Source organism: Athalia rosae, chromosome 8 (assembly GCF_917208135.1).
Source record: "Athalia rosae chromosome 8, iyAthRosa1.1, whole genome shotgun sequence".
NCBI classification, from domain to species: Eukaryota; Metazoa; Arthropoda; class Insecta; order Hymenoptera; family Athaliidae; genus Athalia; species Athalia rosae.
The window spans coordinates 3,804,881-3,823,314 of record NC_064033.1 but is presented as its reverse complement, the minus strand read 5'-3'; the positions used below and the strand labels follow the sequence as shown (position 1 = coordinate 3,823,314).

The 18,434-nt window shown below is 37.2% G+C and overlaps 4 protein-coding genes and 1 long non-coding RNA gene across 20 annotated transcripts in view; 1 reads left to right on the top strand and 4 right to left on the bottom strand.

Annotated features, from left to right (window-relative positions):
• LOC105685003 (UNC93-like protein) overlaps window positions 1-1,269 on the bottom strand; it is a 51,382-nt gene extending 50,113 nt beyond the window's left edge. Inside the window, exon 1 of the mRNA XM_048659731.1 lies at window positions 1,134-1,269. The gene's annotated coding sequence lies outside the window, so the exon portion shown is untranslated. The remainder of the gene's footprint in view (window positions 1-1,133) is intronic.
• Window positions 1,178-5,375, bottom strand: LOC105684991 (SET and MYND domain-containing protein 4-like). Of its 2 annotated transcripts, XM_012398761.3 has the most exons (14): window positions 5,243-5,375; window positions 4,962-5,075; window positions 4,595-4,736; window positions 4,272-4,503; window positions 3,971-4,154; window positions 3,423-3,744; window positions 3,075-3,324; window positions 2,651-2,982; window positions 2,456-2,529; window positions 2,254-2,366; window positions 1,884-2,175; window positions 1,638-1,800; window positions 1,401-1,554; window positions 1,178-1,319 (listed from the first exon to the last, which is right to left on the bottom strand). In XM_012398761.3, the coding sequence occupies exons 3-13, from the start codon at window positions 4,723-4,725 to the stop codon at window positions 1,410-1,412; spliced, it is 2,238 nt and encodes a 745-aa protein (XP_012254184.2). In that variant the 5' UTR covers window positions 4,726-4,736; window positions 4,962-5,075; window positions 5,243-5,375; the 3' UTR covers window positions 1,178-1,319; window positions 1,401-1,409. The 2 variants fall into 2 exon arrangements, with proteins under 2 accessions (XP_012254184.2, XP_012254183.2); XM_012398760.3 differs by lacking the exon at window positions 1,178-1,319 and having other exon boundaries at window positions 1,346-1,554.
• LOC105684992 (coiled-coil domain-containing protein 93) lies at window positions 4,980-8,072 on the top strand. Of its 2 annotated transcripts, XM_012398763.4 has the most exons (12): window positions 4,981-5,174; window positions 5,250-5,363; window positions 5,512-5,606; window positions 5,694-5,961; window positions 6,032-6,220; window positions 6,423-6,473; window positions 6,601-6,702; window positions 6,782-6,999; window positions 7,060-7,376; window positions 7,444-7,564; window positions 7,640-7,724; window positions 7,819-8,072. In XM_012398763.4, the coding sequence occupies exons 1-12, from the start codon at window positions 5,124-5,126 to the stop codon at window positions 7,978-7,980; spliced, it is 1,773 nt and encodes a 590-aa protein (XP_012254186.2). In that variant the 5' UTR covers window positions 4,981-5,123; the 3' UTR covers window positions 7,981-8,072. The 2 variants fall into 2 exon arrangements, with proteins under 2 accessions (XP_012254188.2, XP_012254186.2); XM_012398765.4 differs by lacking the exon at window positions 6,423-6,473 and having other exon boundaries at window positions 4,980-5,174.
• LOC125502080 lies at window positions 5,671-6,854 on the bottom strand. The gene is made up of 4 exons (XR_007279898.1): window positions 6,583-6,854; window positions 6,303-6,507; window positions 6,012-6,190; window positions 5,671-5,917 (listed from the first exon to the last, which is right to left on the bottom strand). It is a non-coding gene; the product is annotated as an uncharacterized LOC125502080 (long non-coding RNA).
• LOC105684990 (Down syndrome cell adhesion molecule-like protein Dscam2) overlaps window positions 7,825-18,434 on the bottom strand; it is a 92,556-nt gene continuing 81,946 nt past the window's right edge. For 3 of the 14 annotated variants that reach the window (XM_048659722.1, XM_048659720.1, XM_048659721.1), the window contains exons 18-33: window positions 18,090-18,268; window positions 17,270-17,439; window positions 17,045-17,183; window positions 16,813-16,930; window positions 16,239-16,687; window positions 15,979-16,160; window positions 15,501-15,894; window positions 15,287-15,427; window positions 15,038-15,190; window positions 12,988-13,178; window positions 12,787-12,801; window positions 12,526-12,700; window positions 11,626-11,728; window positions 11,079-11,269; window positions 8,101-8,189; window positions 7,825-7,981 (exon numbers count right to left, since the gene is read on the bottom strand). In XM_048659722.1, the coding sequence (XP_048515679.1) occupies window positions 8,107-8,189; window positions 11,079-11,269; window positions 11,626-11,728; window positions 12,526-12,700; window positions 12,787-12,801; window positions 12,988-13,178; window positions 15,038-15,190; window positions 15,287-15,427; window positions 15,501-15,894; window positions 15,979-16,160; window positions 16,239-16,687; window positions 16,813-16,930; window positions 17,045-17,183; window positions 17,270-17,439; window positions 18,090-18,268 (2,683 nt within the window). In that variant the 3' untranslated portion in view covers window positions 7,825-7,981; window positions 8,101-8,106. The other 11 variants (XM_048659729.1, XM_048659728.1, XM_048659724.1 and 8 more) reach the window with 8 other exon arrangements.

Sequence of the window (18,434 nt, the reverse complement as noted above, 5' to 3'; positions counted from 1 at the left end):
TACAAAAGCCAGCATTGAATACGAACTATTTGTACTGTGATTTTATCGTTTATTGTTTCTCATTCTTTGTGTGATCAAGAAAAAAGATTGACGCGGGACAAGCGTTTTGATGAATCTTCGATGCATATGTTATGTGTTTTCATCGGTCAGAAAATTTGAGATGATTCCCCCCCCCGAACCTACTCGTGCAAAGGGAGTGTAGAATTAAACCAAGAAATCAAAAGCGAAAAAAAAAAACTTAATAAAAGTCGGTGAAAATTTTCACTAGCCATACACAAGTATGCTGTAACAATCTGTCGGGACGATCGTGCCTATCAGACTAGAATATAAAATAAATAATAATAGTTGAAATTTATTCATAATAGTTGAAATTTATTCAGTTGATGCAACTCGGTTGTCGTTTAGGTATTTGTTAACTTCAATTTCATTGGTTGATTTACATCAGGTATAAGTGTACGTGACTCATACCGCGGGCTACGTTTTAGTGAGATAATGCATTGCAAATAATAGGCGCAAACAAGCGGATATACGGAGACACATATGTAAATTATAAACATACATGAACGTATGCTCGTTAAGGAGAAACGAAATAATAGATTGATTAAAAATTCAAAATGTACAATAGATGTATCTGCAGCTTATCCGAAAAACAATCAAGAGTTAAAAACTCGTTGCGATATAATTACGTGACTTTTTCATTTATGCTGCAGATTACTTGGTTTTTCCCGGGCAGCTGTCTTTAGCTTGTGTTACGGGTATTTATCGCAGTGATTGTAGTCTCTGTAAAGTTAATTCATCTACCCGAATAATTTATCGAATATTCCTATCTGTAATATTTTATGAGTAAGATGAATCGATTCTTTGCATATCTCACTGACGTGAGTCTGAATAAGTAAATATTGTTTTTAAAAAACAATGATCCTCGAATAATTTAGTTTTTCTATTTTTGGGTAATAATCATTTACCCTTCCCGGTATCTCAATAATATTTTATATTTCTTCTATGAATAGTAAAAAAGTTTCGAGATCGAACCGGGAATCGCAGAACAGGTTTCGTCCATTGGACCAACGGAATTAAAAAATTTTGCATCATGAATATCGAATGAAATGTAAAAAACATAGACATACACATACCCTTGTCCAAACTGAAATGCTGGGATGTTGGCTGGTAGTGCCTGGAACTTGGAAAGTCTGCTTATCATTTCTTGATCGGTAGTTGGTGTAGGATGATAGTGAGGAGTATAAAAAAGGGAGTTTATCAATGATTGACAACTTTTTGACAGGATTGACCTTATATCGGCGAGCGGGCTACCAGATTGTCTGAGACAAAGAAATAGTACGTTGAATTTAGCAAAAGAATATCAATGTTCATTAACGAAAATTAGAGTGAATATGTATTACAATGACCAGTTAAATGTTGTAGTTTTTCAATATGGTAGATAGTTGTTCAGATTTCTTCGTGATTTCTTGACAACCTCCGTTCCAGGGGCCGTAATTTAATTGCATTATTTCTTCTGCTCGCTTTAAAAATCTACGAGTTTTCTTCAGAACATTCCTAAAATTTAGTAGCAGTATTTTAACACCCTCGAATTATCAACTAATGTCGAGTTGATGATGAAGAAAAAGCATCCAACTTACTTGTATTGTTTTGTTCTCGTTTTAGTTTCCTCTTGCAAATACTGAAGACAAATATCTGTAATTTTATTCAACTCGTTAGCAAGCTCTATGCTATCTGAGCCGAACCTTTCTTCGATTCCAGCAATAATATGTTCCAGGTAGGAAATTGAATCCAGCCATTTACCTACGGAGTCGATCGATATATGGAATAATTAGAACATGAATAATTTTTTTCATAGGAAATAACATAAAAACTACAAGACTCACCCGAAATAGCGTAAACTTTTCCAATGAGATCAAGAGTATTTGTTATGTATTCATGATGTTTGTAAAGTACACTCCGTCTAATATTCAAGCATTGTTTGAGTTTATTTAATGCCTCTGCATCCTGTTCTAATTCTATACAAACTTGGGCTGCATCAAAAAGAGACTGTGCCTCCCTCAGTTCGGCGGCGTAATTTATCGCAGGAGATATGCCGCAATCCAAGCAGTTCAAAGATGAATAAACTTTGAAAACGGCACCATTACATTCTGGACATTTCAAGGCACTAAATCTTTCCTAGAAATCAAATGTTAGAATTTTAAGAGATTTTGGTTCTTTGCGACTCGGTTGTATTTCATCAATTAGCAATCCTACCAAAAAGTATTGTAATTCAGGGCTTGTGCATGGTTCACACGTGCACGTGAAACAGTACTGAACTCTTAGAAGTTCTTGTCTTTCATCTCGCGACATTCTTCGGTAATGGGGACCTGTTTATAAATGAACAAAATATCGTTGATTTCTAAGAGCTTTCTAAGGGCGAATATTTAAAAACCGCTCATACTGATTAAGTACATACCATAGCAGTTAAGTACTTCGTCACCAGCAGGGATGTCCTTCGTTGCCTTGACGATGAGATACTGGTCATCAAAGCTAAAGAATAATGATAACGAAAATAGAATAGATGTTCTGAGAAAGTGCTATGAGGGTCTAAGCGTATCTCCATGTGCTTGACCATGCGTTTATTGATAGCTCAATATTATAATGTACTCACCTATTAATTATATTTGGATCACAGGAATGATTCATCATACTTGCTGATGTATAAATTCCTGTAGCTACTCTTTCCTGCTGTTCCGTGACAACTTTATCATTTTCTTGCGAGTCTAGGGTCAGTTTTGTTATAGCATGACCGTTACATATCAACTGCAATGTATGTTTCAGCAATAAGGAACTTATGTACAACTGTTTCCCACTCTCCGTCGACAAATTGCAATCAAAGTTAACAATGTTAGTTGAAAATTTGTCAATGAATGATTTTTTGAGGTCGATTGTTCTGAAGAAGTCTGTGTATTGATATAAGTAGAGCGTGAGCATTACGGCCGTCTGCAATTGAATCAGAAATTGTAATTAAAGTTATCTGGACTAATCTTATGATTGGTTGAAGATTTTCATGAGTATATTTGATCTTAGCTTACTATTCCATAAACCAGGAGATCTTCGGTTGTTAGTTTATCGATATTTGTAACTAATTTCTGCACCTCGTTAAATCTGTTTGAATCTTGAGTTGTTGCTGCATTTAACAAGACTTTCAAAGAAAGATGTGCAATTCCAATTTGTTGGCCTATGCCTATTTGACTTCCTGGACATTCCCACTTATGATATAAGGACCATGCATCCTTGAGACAACTGAGACTGCAGTACATTGTATCAAGGCACGTTTTGCAGCTGAGGTTGAAAACAGAATCATCAATAAGAGCAAGTTTCATTTTGTGATCTGTCTTGAGCAATTATAGGCAAAAAATTATGACAAAGAAAATACGCACGGTACAGGTATTCCATCATAGGGATGGCAGCAGTGTCTACAGTTTGAACTTGGATGTTCATAATCCAAAAGAACGAAGGCAAATGGTTTTTCAACAAACAGAACATCTCCTTTTTTAATGTCTCTGTTGGCTACAACGTATCTTCCGTTCTGTGGTGTATATTTACAATCTAAAGCAGCTGATGCATATGGAAAATTTTCATTGTGTCCAAAAGCTAAATCTGGTCGCAAGCATGACTGATTTGTTGTATTTTCAATTGCTGCATTGTTTTCCAGCTGTGATATAAATGTTTCCAAAACAGAGACTTCTTTTATAATATCATCTGAAACCAATTCAAGATTGATTGGTTTAACCAACAGATTTTAGAACAATCAAAAGTAAAATTCAAACGAATAAAAGAAGACTGATTTCTACACTGCGGAAATCAGTAAGCCAACATGACTTATCATAGGATAATGTAAAGTCTGGTTGGTACCTCGATATGTTGTTAAGATAATTATATTTTTGCAAAGACATCATATCTGAATTGTTAGCCAGTGATGTTGTACCTTTCTTGTCCACTGGGAATTCGTTGTAAGTCTTAATAATCTCCTCAACTTTTCTAAGAGCTACTTCAGCCTTTTTTCGATTTTTCAACTTAAGGTAACACTGTGCAGAACGTATGTATAATTTATGTTGCAACTTTTTGGGATATCCGCTGCTTATCGCTAAATCGATGTCTTTCAGGCAGTCCTTTACAGAAAATTTTTTTTTATAGTTAACGTTGAAAACCAATACAACTCTCTAGCACTGTTGAGTGTACCTATCTACACTCAATGCTAGCACTAACTAATAATTCAACATCCTTACTTCAAAATTATCCATATAATAAAGTGCTGCAGATCTATTTGCTATAGCAATTGATAAGTCATCACATTCAACTGGAGCATATTGAGCACTTTTGGTATAAAGGGGTATGCTAGCTTGATAATTCTTTATTTGAAATTGTTTGTTTCCCTGATCTCTCAGATGTTTTGCTTTTTCTTTGGACTTAAGATCTCTCGATTGGAATTGATCTGCCATCCAACGGAGCATGAATCTTCTGTTAAGACGGAACAGAGAAATACTTCATACCCTACTTGTCTTGTGCATAATTTGATACTGAAAAAAACTAGGAAATAAACGATCCTCACCTGATGTCTGAGTCTGTGATGAGACATGACATTACTTCAAGCTCCGAGCCCCTATTTCGATCAATTTCATTCAGAAAATTTGCAGCTCGTAGTTTGGAATTGAGAGCGTCTAAAAACGCTTGCCACTGCATGTTAGCGAATACTAGAGAAAAATGAAATAATAACATTAAGAACGAAATGCAATGATATCAACTGCAAGGGGAGGTTAAACAAAGCGTTCATTTTCAATCAACTGACAATGAGTGGAGTTCTGAATTGGAGTTATATAAAGTTACTCCGATAAAAATAAACACTTTCCTCGCATATTGGAAATAACAGATATTAGAAAGAGTATAGTTTGATAAAGCAAAATGGGTATAAAACAAACCTTCAACGTAAACACCAAAGGGTTTGAAGGGCTGCGCAACCAAAACAGTACTAACAGGACGAAGCCTCTGACGGAACTTTCCGGCACCTTCTGCTCCTAATCTGACAACAAAAACTGTCAGTTTGACGTTTCACTTGTGTGTTATTTTGACATAAAAAAAGAATGTTTGTTAACGCGTCAAAGAGATCGGCTAAAACTTTAGAGTCCACAGAGGTAAACTAGTTTAAATGTTTCAGTCTATTCGAGTTATAGTTTAACGTCTTACTTTAAAAATTTCTAACCTTTTAGGCGGACGTCCGCGAAGACGAGGAACAAGCCATCAAATTTCAGGAAATAATTGACTTGTTAGTCGCTGCCGGTTATTTTCGTGCAAGAATCAAGGGTCTGTCAAGTTTTGACAAGGTTTGTAGCAGACTAAAAAATACAGGATTTAGTTGTCAGACACAGCTGACAGCATGGCCGTACGCCCTGAGATTCTAGTTGCAGCATTAATTTTTTACATGAATTCAAATTTTTCAATTATTCCGTCTTCTGATAATTCTGTTCTTAGGTAGTTGGAGGAATGACATGGTGCATTGAATCATGTAACTTTGATGTCGATGTGGATCTGTTGTTTCAAGAGAATCTTACCATTGGTCAAAAAATGTAACAATAATCACTGTATATTTCTTTCTTTGCAAGTAATGATTTTTATGTTGCTGAAATTGTGGACTATTATTATATTTTCTGCAGTGCATTGACCGAAAAAATTGTTGCAATGCTTCCCAAAATGAACTGTCCACATCGCATAGAGCCTCATCAAATTCAAGGATTGGATTGCATCCATATTTTTCCCATTATACAGTGGCTCGTAAAACGATCTATGGAAATGCGTGAGGAAATGGGAGACTTTGTTAGATCTTATGCGATCAGCCAGTTTGATAAGAATTACGCATTTGCAGAAGATAATGAATGTGCTACAAAAAAGCAGAATATCATTCAGAATATCAAGATTGTCAAGGTATCAATTATTATCCAATAACTATCACTAATCAATTAATCATAGATTACCTAAATTTCACCACTCGTAGCAAGTTTACACACCTCAGCGTTACTTCAAACGTAAAGATGCCCCACCAGATGATGAGATGGAAAAGGTTCAAAGTACATTGTTGGAATATGGATCTTCATCCCTAGTATCACCATCGCCTTCTATAGCAACTGATGACGCGTCTACAGAAGCCGATGCCCTGAGTGCGCAGAAAGTTCAAGACGAAGAGGTGTGTGTTGGTCATAAAATATGATTACAATTTTATACATCAAGCATGCTGTATATGTTTGAATAATTTAAATTGCACTCACTTTTCAATGGGAATTTGAAGTTCACTTGTTGGCTGATATTAATTGACTTAGCATGTTTGATGTGGCGTCATGTGCATAATATAATTATTATTTGCGTTTTTGAGTGTTCGATATTTCTAGAAGCGCATAGACGAGCTCATGAAGAATATGTCTGTTGCCGATGACCACGAGGTAAGTTAGCCTTTGTTATTTATACTTTGCCAGGCTTTGAACATAATTAATTATCCAAGCCTTATACTCAAAGAAAAACGACGAATAAACCAATGAATTAATTACGCACCTTCTCTGTATGGGATAGGGTCGTCTAAGCGCCAGTGCAGTTGGAAGTCTTGTAGGGATGCAGGCTAAAGAAATTGTGCAAGTTGCTGAACATTACGCCGCACTGAGTATGGACGTGAAGGTATTTCGTTTTCCGTGAAAATTGCTACATATACCTTTATGCATTTGAAGGAGTCCTTTACTGAATTTCACCATTACAGGGTGATAGTGTGGAAAGTTCTTTCGGAGTGTTGGCTGCCTTAGAAAAGCAGAAGGCAGCTCTCCAGGAAAGGAAATTAAGACTGGGGAAAGAAAAGGACGATTTAAATAACAGAGTTTCAGAAGCTACGGATAAATTGAATGCTATACACGCGAAACGGGATACTGTGCAAGAAGATTTTCAAAGGATGGAGGAAATGGAGACCAGTGAAAACAAAAAGTAAAAGGATTGGCAGATTTGGCATTGGAATATGTGATCTAATTTTTTGTTTTTTTTTAGCATACTGTTGAGATTACAAGAGCTCCTCCTCATGCACGATAATCTTAAGGACCAAGAACATAAATTCCGAGAACAGTGCAAGTCTGATTTAAATCACCTACAAAGTATAGTGTCGGATGTTGAGAGCACTGAACCAGGTGAAACTCAATGTGATGCTTCGGAATATGAAATACAGAAAGAAAAAGTGAATCAGCTAAGATTACAATTAGCTAAAAAAAACAGAGCCATAGCATCACTAACAAGGCAGTTAGACGATGTACCCGGAAGATCGGAGTTGACGCAATATCAGAGACGATTTTTGGAATTATATAATCAAGGTAAAATTTCAAACCGTCTGCATTAAATGATATCTATAATAATTCGAAATTCATAAAAAATTTTCAGTATCTGCCAAACACAAGGAAACCAAGCAGTATTACACGTTATATAATACTCTTGATGACACAAAATTGTACTTGAGTAAAGAATTGACTTTGCTCAATTCTATCCAAGACAACTATAACGAGTAAGATTTTTTTCTTACTGTTCTAAGCATTCTTTGAGCCCCAAAAAAATTATCGATTGATTCGATTTCTTACAGAGCAATGTCATCCGCGAGTGGCAAAGAGCAATTCCTCAAGCAGTTTGAAGCCATTGTAGCTGGCATTAAACAAAATAAAACAAAAGTATGTACCTCAATTAATTCTTCATGCAATACTAGGACGAAGCATTTTTTCTTCTTGTTCACTCTTCTCTATTTGAATTAATTTCATTCGACAGGTAGAGAAAAGGTGTGCAGATGAACGAGCCCGAAGGGATAGTTTGAGTCAACAACTAGTAACACTGGTAGAACAGCAGCGTAGATATGTAGCAGCAGTTCGCCAATTAACAATTGAGTGTCGTAAGAACGAAGCATTACTTGCTCAACTTCGAGGGCCTTGACCTGCCGATGCAATCGATAATATCACATAATAAGTTAATACGTTATCTTACCTATGTAGATAAATAATAAATAAATGTTATGGTTAATCATTCGTACGTAGCTTTTTCTATCCAACTTACTGGAAGTTAGCGTGAGTTCTGTAGGATGAAATAACAGTGACTGAAGTTGGAAAGGTGAAACAAAGGGGTAATAAGGAAGACGTCGGAATCTGGAACATAAGAATAGGTACAAAAATACTTTCTATACAGTAGCAGGAACGAATGATAAAAATCAAGTCATTATAGGTACACAGACCAACCTGGTGAGCACGATGGTGATCTTAGACATATCAATTTATTTAATTGATCTTACGATTGACATAATATTTTGAAACACAGTTCCGTCTTACGATTAAAAATGAAATTACATTGTTACTACCCAAACGATGGGATAGTGTATTTATTTATTTTTTATCTATTCATTTTTTAGATATTTTTATCGATTGATTTTTAAATTCCGTAATTAAATTGGGAGGGGTTTACAGTCTTTTTTACTAAAGGGCGGGTGGGCGGGGGAATTTATGCGCATACGACCTTCATTCACACACGTTTTAGTTTCTTTCCTCTTTTCTTTTTTCTTCTTTTCTTTATACAATTAAATATTTGATTTGCACTCTTTCGTTCATCAGATGGCATCTGTAGGTTGGCATATTTCTGTATTAATTCTCAAATAAAATCATACAATAACATCATCGAAATACGTTGTTTGTTCTTCTCTCATTATATAATCATAATAGTTGGTAGTATAACTGAGCGTATAAAAATTGGCAGTATTCATAAGATATAATAATGAAATATACAAAATTACACGAATTAAATATGTATATGTTTGTATGTACGTTCGTACGTATTTAGTACGTAGTATAATGCCTACTTATAATGAAAAATTATTCGCGCGTATTTTCTCGAAAAATCTACGTAATATTATATTTTACAACTTTTGATCTCACGTAGTATGTAAGTATGCATATTACGTTATCGATATTTTGATTAGCTACATAACAAACCTCTGCAATATTACCGTTGTAAGGTGATCGGAAAAAATAGTTAATGAAAAAATTAATAGCTGTGTGCAATCTTTCGTCACTGTAGAAAAATTAAAATCAGAGCTGTACATATAGACGTGTATAAATACATGTAAAATTGAATTCAGGTTTCGCGAATATTTTAATCGTACAAGAATTGATTTGTGAATAAATTATTATTGATTACAGTTGTTCAAAGCGCTGCGCTTATAATGCGTATAATTTCCTACATCAGTCTCATTGCAAGAGTTGAGTGTATAAACTCATATAATACGTTCATCCAAACCGCACACACAAAATCTATTTTTTTTTTTTTATTAATTTCTAAATTTTGTTCTATAATTTCTTTCGCACTGGAACACACATGCATACATTAGAATGGGAATGTACAATACAGCATGAATATACAGCAAAGTTTTGATTAGTATTTTTCATTTTTTTTTTTCTGTCCTGTTATCTATTTTCTTATTATATCTTATATACCTTAACATTAGAATGGACTTAGAATAATCAACGAGTATATAAACTTTACAATGCAACAGAGCCCAACATTAAAATTGTTGATGCCAATTCAAAATTCTTTTCCATATTTTCAACATCATCGTCACCATCATCATTAAAATATTATCACTTTACCGTTAGAATGCCTGCTTTATTTATCTCCACTCAATCATCATCACCGATAATTTTGCAATAAGTATTTCTTATTTTTTTCCACGATTTATCATAATTTACTTATTTTCGTTTTCTTTTTAATTTCATCATTCTTAATTTTTTTTAATATGTCTTTCATTAGATACAAGAATAGGATATACAATTTTGTGCTAAACAGCGCGTGGCGTTGTTCTGCAAACTGCAGTGGTTTTTATGGCACAACAATTATAATTATAATTATACTCGACTCGAAATTGTACGTGGCACAATAGTTCTAATTAAAATTTGATCAATTTTATATAATTTTAATTCGTTAGAAAATCATTAATATTTTTTTAATTTTCATTTGATTTGGTGCTGTGCTCTGTTTTATAAGTCTTTGGTCTCGGCCTTGTCCTCATCCGACGCGTGTTATACGCGCTATTAAAAATCATATATAGGATGGACACGGCTTTCTGAGCAAGTCATCGTTTGGCACATTGTACTATGCATTTTACTTGGTTTTATTCTCCTTTGATTTGTTTCTTGGGTATTTTTAATTTATGTATTTATTTGTTTATTCATTTATTTTTCTATCCGAAGACTCGTTGTCGATGGATTTTATATCGCGAGTTAGAATAAGGAGGGGATTTTTCACTGTTGATTGAGATTTCATTTTGTAATTCTAAGTACATCATATACTCGACGATAGTTTATCTGGAATAATCAATTGCAGTTTCAGTTTTAAGATGTCCAAATTGAACAGATCATATCATCGCTTTTCAGTAGGATGAACCGGTAATATACTGCGCATTCGGTCAACACGTCACGTTTTAGATCTACGGCGAGTTGTGCAGAATCTCAATTGTACTTTGGAACTGATGTTTGCCTTTATTTATTTTTATATTCATTTCATTCATTCAGCATTATATAAAAAATGCGTTATGAATTTTTTCGATATTCTAACACAATGGAAAATTCTGCATAGCTTAATAAATTATTATTTTGGGAGCACCCTGTAACTCACTTATACAGTGAAGTACTATAACTTTATAATATAGGTAATTATGATCTTTACGGATGATTTCTTTTTTCCACACTATGATAAATTTTTTGTTATTCATTATAGAATTAAGATTTCATTTTTGTTATGAGAAATTCTTATTAAAGAAGCGAAAATAAAAACCAGACGAACTAAGAATCGAAATTCTTACATTCCATTATTACTCATACTAGGTAGAATGAACGCTATTTTCAATCGTTAGTGCCTTTTGAAACGATCAATTTCAATCGATGATCGAAAACTTTCACACCTGAATAATTGTGCAAATAATTACGATATGATTTTTTTTTTCCATTAAACTGCAATTGAGTAATCAGACGAAGGATTGTTTTGCGTACCTGGTCTTGACCACAACGAACTACGGAGACCAAGCTTGAGTTTTTTTAGAGAATCAATATCGCATTCCGCTTCACTTAATTCTGGTCGTTCGCTTCGTTCGTTTGGTACTTGACCTCCGATGAACGCTGTCTCTGCGACTGCCATTGGTGGTAGCAACGTGCGAAGTGAACTCCTGCTCGGGACGAGCCATCTTAAATTTTAGGATTAATATCGGTGTAATTTTAAAACAATCACAATGAGTCGCAGATGATGAAAAAAACAATCAGTATGATATGAGAGAAATTTTAAGGGCAATAACTGTTTTTTTTTTCTTTTTTTTTTTTTCAAAAGATAATTAAATAGATTATCAAACAGCGAATAAAAAAATTAGAATAGTAAATAATTATTTTATGTATATACAATATTTTATAACTGACCTAAGTCGGTTGGCAATCGTGATGTTGACTGATTGGAATATAAGATTATAATCAACGGTTGGGGTGGTGTCAACCAGATAACAAACTATGAATGCTTTTCTATTTTAATTTGTGAAATTTCATTTCTCACCTAGATCGCCCTCTTCGGGGAAGGGACTTCTGCTCCGACATTGGTGAAATGTCCGATGAAGTGCTGGACGTTCCGTGGTAGATGAAGTCTGAAACAGCTCGAACTAAACCAACCCCTGTCAGTGTACCTTTTCTAACTAATTGGCTGCAGGAGACATTTTATTTTCACCATCAATAATTAACGGCATGCATATTGGGAGACAAAAGTCGTTCGCGAAATATTTCAGAGGTAGAATCATGGAGGATCTAATCGGATTCCAGTTGCATCTTTTCAACGAAGATTCTTTTTTCTACCAGATTTTTAATTAAAAGTTATTCGCAGCTACAGAGTTTGGCCATTGATTTATAAAAATCCAAATCTTGAATTGGAATAACGCGCCAAAATAATTTTAGCATACGAAAAGTTGGAAATAATTCTCGTAAATTCAGTAACTCAATAACAGGGATCGCGCGAAGATTTATAGACGCGTAGGGGAATAACGTGAGCAAAGTTTTATGGGCTTAAAAAATAGTCTTCTAAATTTAATTGATTTATTCGTTGGTAACGATGGCAGTCTTATAGACGTTACATTTTTTACAATTTTTTCTTCTTCTTTTTTTTTTTTGGTTTGTTTTCGAGCAAAATGATACGGTTTCCGGCAGGCTTGAGATAGCGACTTAATGAGATTTCAACTCAATTCATTTTTTAATTAAAAGAAAGAACTCAATTATTTTCAATTTCACCGAACTTTGAGATCACGATGAGGTTCTGGCCAAACTCCATAACAATTAACTTGTAATAATTAAATAATTACTCAATAAAGGCACTACTGAACGAATAAAAAATTCCAAATATGAGAAAGACCTAGGTTTGTGGTGAGGGAGGGTCAGAATCTGCCGATGTCATAATAGTCAAACGTACTGTGCTTGAGCCTGCCGGCATCTAGTTGATTCGACGACTCGGTTCTTGAACTGGTTAGCTGTTCTTGGTCAGACTCGCTTTCGTCGCTCTCCACATCTCCCGGTGTCTGCCTCGCCGACTGACCTGCCTGGGGTTTCCTCTGTTGACGTTTCCGCGATGAAACACTCTTCATACTCTGAGATGTCACAATTAAACTTGTAGAAAATAATGGGATAATAAATCAACTCGGTATTCGGATACCGAAAAACGTTATCCTCTTACCTTCAAGTACTGATACTGCGAAAGCATGAAACAATGAAGAATGAAACACATTATTGGCTTACCAACGACGTCATTTAGTCACGGCACAAAAATAGCATCCTCAGTTTCAGTTAAGTGAGACCTTTCATCTTTCAGTTCTTTGTCTCTGAAATCCAATTGTTCTAGTGACGAGATTTAGATGTAGTCTAAAGATATAATCACCGCTGCAGGTGGGGGACTGGCGCATCCCTCTGTCATTGCGTGTTCGTGATACATGAAGCTGTGAAGAAGGGTGTTGTTGGGGTGAAGTCCGGCCGCCGATGCTTCTGCCGCACCTCCCAGGCCTCCCAGGTTTGCCCCTCCACCCTCCGAAAGCTGGAACGTAGCGTACGGCGAGATGTCTTCCGCTGTCTCTGTAACCCATCAGAGGTATCGCCTACCTTTTAAATTGTGTTATGGGAAGAATAATCCTCCGAACGTTGAGGGAAACGGAGAACAAGATCACACGGAGAAACATTGTAAATATACAACAAAGACGCCAAGTATCCTGCCAAATATGAGATTCTGTTGAGTAAATTGAGCTACGAATTTCGCCTTTCGAGATACCTCAATTCTTCTGCTCCGAAAAGCAAAAAATTAGCGATGACCCGAATTGTACCCTTTGGAAAATGTTCCATTTTCGGGCAAAAATTATTATTTAAAAAAATTGATCGTATGACACTTTTCTAACGTATTTTGACCCCAGGAATCCAAATCTGGAAGAAAAATTGATCTATTTCTGAAATTGACCGAGTTATCGCCGATTTTCAGCTTTTCGGGGTGAAAAATGGAAAATTGATTTTTCAATCTATCTTAATGTAATCTGAGCTCAGGAATCCGAATCTGGAAAAAACTTGATCTATCTATGAAATTGATCGAATTATCGCCATTTTTAGGCATTTTTTGGCATAAATTTGAGGATATCTCGAAGGGAAAAAATCGTAGCTTATTTTGGACAACGGATTCGTGTTCTTGAGGTCAAAATACATAAGAAAAGTGCCATACGATCAATTTTAAAAAATAAAAATTTTTGGTCAAAATTTGAAAAAATCGTAAGGGGTACCCCTTGGAAAAATCTCAAATTTTGACAAAAAATTTTTATTTTTTAAAAATGATCGTATGGCACTCTTCTTATGTATTTTGACCTCAGGAACACGAATCCGTTGTCTAAAATGAGCTACGATTTTTTCCCTTCGAGATATCCTCGAATTTATGCAAAAAAATGCATAAAAATGGCAATAAATCGGTCATTTTCAGAAATAGCTCAATTTTTCCTCCGGATTCGGATTTCTGAGCTCAAATTACATCAATAGAGACTAAAAAATTAATTTTTTTTTTTCGACCCCAAAAAGCTGAAAATTGGCGATAACTCGGTCAATTTTAGAGATAGGTCATTTTTTCTTCGAGATTCGGATTCCTGAGGTCAAAATACGTCAGAAAAGTGTAACACAATCAATTTTTAAACTACTTTACTTTTGGCCCAAAAATCGCTACAAATCCCAATCGGTATACCTTGAATTCTTTGGATTTTTGGGCCAAAAAGGAAGTGATGACACTTTTGTATTGTATTCTGACCTCAGGAATGCAAATCTGAGAGCCAAAATCATCTACTCATGCAATCGATCAAGTAATCATCAATTATTCGCTGTTGGGAGCAAAAAAATCAACAAATATCGATTGGTTTTAGTCGTAGACCCACTTTGATTCGTCGCAATCCATGCATGGGTCGAAATATTCGAATTCCTCAATTTACCAGCGAGCCGGAGCTTTGCTGGAGTCAGGTAGCCACGGGCGCGCGGGTTTGTTGTGGGGCGTCACCTCTGCTCAGCCCCCAAGGTGACGTCTCACAACAAAGCGCTACGCTGCTGGCTGCGCTGACTCCAGCGTAGCTCGGGTTCGCTCGTAGACCAAAAAATTCGAATAATTTGACGCAGAGATATTCTCAAATTTATGCAACAAAATTCCTAAAAATGGCGATAATTCGATCAATTTTATAGATAGATCAACTTTTCTCTCAGATTCGGATTCCTGAGGTCAAAATACGTAAGAAAAGTGTCGTACGATCAATGTTAAAAACATTTTATTTTTTACCCCTAATTTAACTGGTAATTTTAAATTCCTGAGCGCAAAATACATGAGGGTAGCATATGAAATAGATTTTTGGGCTTTTACTCACTTGGCGGGTAGATGCCCTCCTCGCACTAATAATAATGTAATTGTAATAAATGGTCACCTGGGATTTTGTCCGGTCCTCCAGCGGTGTTGGCTGCTTGTTGAAGTGCGACTTTATGAATCGTTGCGTAGTAACGTTCCCTCTGTGCTTCTGCATTCTGTTGATTTTCCTGCGTTTCTTTCATAGGCCTCTGAATCCCATCTCCCAAATACCCTGTGGTAAATTTCGCACAACATTCCACCGAGGAAATCCCTCAAATTTTCTCTCAACGCGAATAATTCCGCCGATACACAATAAACTTATACTCACGATTTCTCCAGCAAAAAGCGATAGTCGCAGCAGCTGCCAAAAAAGCAACGGTCGCGACAATCAGCGGTAGCATAACTTTGACATCCGCGTAAAATGGGATGGCAATAATCCCACGTTTAGATAGTTCCGGCGGAGGTAGATCTGGATTAAAAATTTTTTTTTCAACGATTCAGTAAACGTGGATTGTAATTTTCAATATTTTGCTATCAATTACCTCCGTCTTTCGTGAGCGTGACAAAAGTGAACTCCGCTTGGCTGCTACCAGCTACATTGTGCGCCTCTACTTTCAATTGATAAACTGAGCTGGGCGCTAGATTGGTTATCACAAATCTTCGATGCACTTTTACGCTGTTCGATACAACCGTCCAGTGAAACTCGCTAATAGGTCTATACTGTACAACGAAATACATTATCGGACATCCATTGTGAGGCCAAATCTGCAGTCGAAGGGCTAAAGTCGTAGAATTCGGTGCCAGAAAAGCAGCGGCTGGTGGAATCCCAGGCGATTGACCTAGGGTCCTAACGGAAAGTGTCGGAGATGCTGGACTGCTGCCCAATTTATTGTGAGATGTCAAATAGAGGTGATAGGCGTTCCCGCAAAGGAGGTTCTGAACAAAAAAAAACAGAAAAATATCGTTTTTCGATTACGCAAATTTACAAACGATTCAAATTTGCACTTCCGATCCACGTACCTTTAGCTCGTGGCTCGTAGCTCTACGCGATAGTTGAAGTTCTTCAAGATTTCCGTGCGTACGACGATAATGAAGCGTGTATCCCGTCAGGGGTGCACCCCCCGTGTTTCCGGGTTTCCAATGTAACAGTATGCTGCTCGACGTCGAACTGGTTACGTAGAGAACCGGAGCGCTCGGAGGGACTGAGATAACCGAATAAAATAAATTACGTGCGACAGTAACATCGATCGAAAAAGTGTAAACATTATTTCAAAACTCACCCTGTACCGTGAGCATATACTGTAGCCTGTCGCTTCCTTGGGCGTTTTCAACTTGACATGTGTAATTCCCGCTATCCTCGGTCTGAAGACTCGCGAGAACAAGCTCTCCCGTCTGAAGTATTTGTATATTGTGATTCGCACCCGGCCGAATTTGTTCAACCCCTTTGAGCCATTCTCGTCTTGGGTCACCGACCGCGTTGCACTCCAAAGTAGCGGATCCCCGCCAAGGACGAACTACGTGTCCCCCGAAAGAGGTGATTCGAGCCGGTACTCTGTTAGTAGGTACTTGAGCGGCGACCTTTGAACTTTGACCTTCGCCAACTCGGGTACTGGCCGTTACCCAGAACTGGTACTCGACGTGTTGCTGGAGATCGGTCGCTTCGAAGAACGTGTCCGCTGCCGACAGAGGTTTTTTCCCATGGTTCAGTTCTTCGCGACCGTCGACCACTCTGAGGTGAAAGAACAATATACATTCGCGTTAAATATATTCTCGATAAATTTTTACGTACGTGTGCGCAGTTATTATCTTTTTTCTTATTTATATAGTTTTTTTTTTTTTCTTTATTACGCGCACCTTGTGTAAAGATTATACTTCGTGATAAGTCCGTTTGGTTCGAGGGGTGGTAACCAGGATATGAAAAGAGCTTGTGGGGAGCTTACGACCACTCTAATATCCGCGGGGCTTCCAGGAGCTGTGAATAAAAGCACAAGAGTATCGATTACAGTTTTCTTCATGCCCCGGCTACGGTTGGCAGCTTAATTAGACGGGGAATTATCAAGTTTGTAAAATCTAATAATACGCGTACCATCCTCCTCCGTGTGACAATAAGTTAAAGCCGATGCTACACCATCTCCGATTCTCGTATACGCCAAAACGTGCATACTGTAATTCGCGTAGCGACGAAGACTCGTCAGGACGGTAGTTAAAGCGTTAGTTTTTCGGACCTGTGAAAAACAAAAATGAAAATTATTTAAAAAAAAAAAAACCCCTTATACCTACACACGACGATTTGCGAGTTTTCGAAACTCACCTCCATCTCGTCGACTCCTCGCCACGTTTCGGTCAAGACGGGTTCGTAGTATAATTTGTAACCTTGGATAATACCGTTGGAATGAGAACTCGGGGGTGGTTGCCAAGAGATCTGCAAGGACTGCGACGAAAGTGCCGCGCATCTCACATCTTCCGGAGGCATACTGGGAACTGCAATTGAAACGAGAAAAGAAAGTGGAAGATATTCGTCGAAGATCTCTCGACTGTAGAAAAAAAAATGAGATCAGTTTTGCGATGCGCATATTTTCTAAATATCGCTTTTTAAAATTCCGCTCCGGTTGTTACCGCGTTCGGCTTGGGGGGGTTCGAAATTAAAAGAAAATTTTGTTTCATAGTCAGGTAATTACACGTTCTCGTTGTACGGTGGAAAGATTTAACTTTGTCAAAGCTCGGTGTGGCTATTAAGAATGAACCCGAACACGAGCGATCCCGGCCGGGGTCGGAGCTCGAGGGCTCAAACGGACGTGAGCTCGGTAAACTGTTTCCGGTTCCGGTGCTCAACCATTCAAAGGACATTTTACTGAATGGCTAGATTCCGGGCGGTCCCGAAAATTTCGTACAAAGTACTCGGTCGGTGAGCATGGTAAAGCACGCTTCGTAGAGCTGAAAGGTCCTTTTGACGAGAGGGCCTCTCCCCCTTCTTCGGAGGAAGAAATTGAAGGAGGAGTACGTCATTAGATCTAATTGTACGCGGTGACATTTCAGCCGAAAAACCACCCGCCCGAAATTACATTAATGAAAAGAAACTTGTCTCTACTTCCTCCGCTAATGAGCGGTTCGGATAAATATTTAAAACTCACCGTCTTCGAACGTCTGCGTTGTACGAGGCTCTGACAGAGGTCCGGTACCCACTTGATTCACGGCTTGAGCCACCACGGTGTATTGCGTATACGCTCTCAATCCCGTCAGATGAAGTTCGCCACCACCTTCCTCGCCGTCGCCGGAAACGGGCGTGAAATTGTACGTCGGATTTCCAGAGCTATCGATTTTCAAGGACGATGTGCGAGAATAAAGAAATCAAATAAACCGAACAACGAATCATCCCAGACGCTACTCGCTCCCGGTGATCAAATACGTCGAATTAATCTCTGTCAAGGAAATTGCGGACGAGCTGCATGGAGAAACTTACTTGTTGACGAGTATAA

What these genes read in the sequence shown, in the direction of transcription:
- LOC105684991 (XM_012398761.3), bottom strand. Translation starts at nt 4,725, where the DNA reads ATGCAGTGGCAAGCGTTTTTAGACGCTCTCAATTCCAAACTACGAGCT. An exon ending in ATTCCCAGTGGACAAGAAAG is followed by an intron (nt 3,745 to 3,970) that starts GTACAACATCAC and finishes AATTGGTTTCAG; the next exon opens with ATGATATTATAAAAGAAGTC. An exon ending in CGAAGTACTTAACTGCTATG is followed by an intron (nt 2,367 to 2,455) that starts GTATGTACTTAA and finishes ATTTATAAACAG; the next exon opens with GTCCCCATTACCGAAGAATG.
- LOC105684992 (XM_012398763.4), top strand. Translation starts at nt 5,124, where the DNA reads ATGTTTGTTAACGCGTCAAAGAGATCGGCTAAAACTTTAGAGTCCACA. An exon ending in CTTACCATTGGTCAAAAAAT is followed by an intron (nt 5,607 to 5,693) that starts GTAACAATAATC and finishes TATTTTCTGCAG; the next exon opens with TGCATTGACCGAAAAAATTG. An exon ending in AGAATATCAAGATTGTCAAG is followed by an intron (nt 5,962 to 6,031) that starts GTATCAATTATT and finishes CACCACTCGTAG; the next exon opens with CAAGTTTACACACCTCAGCG.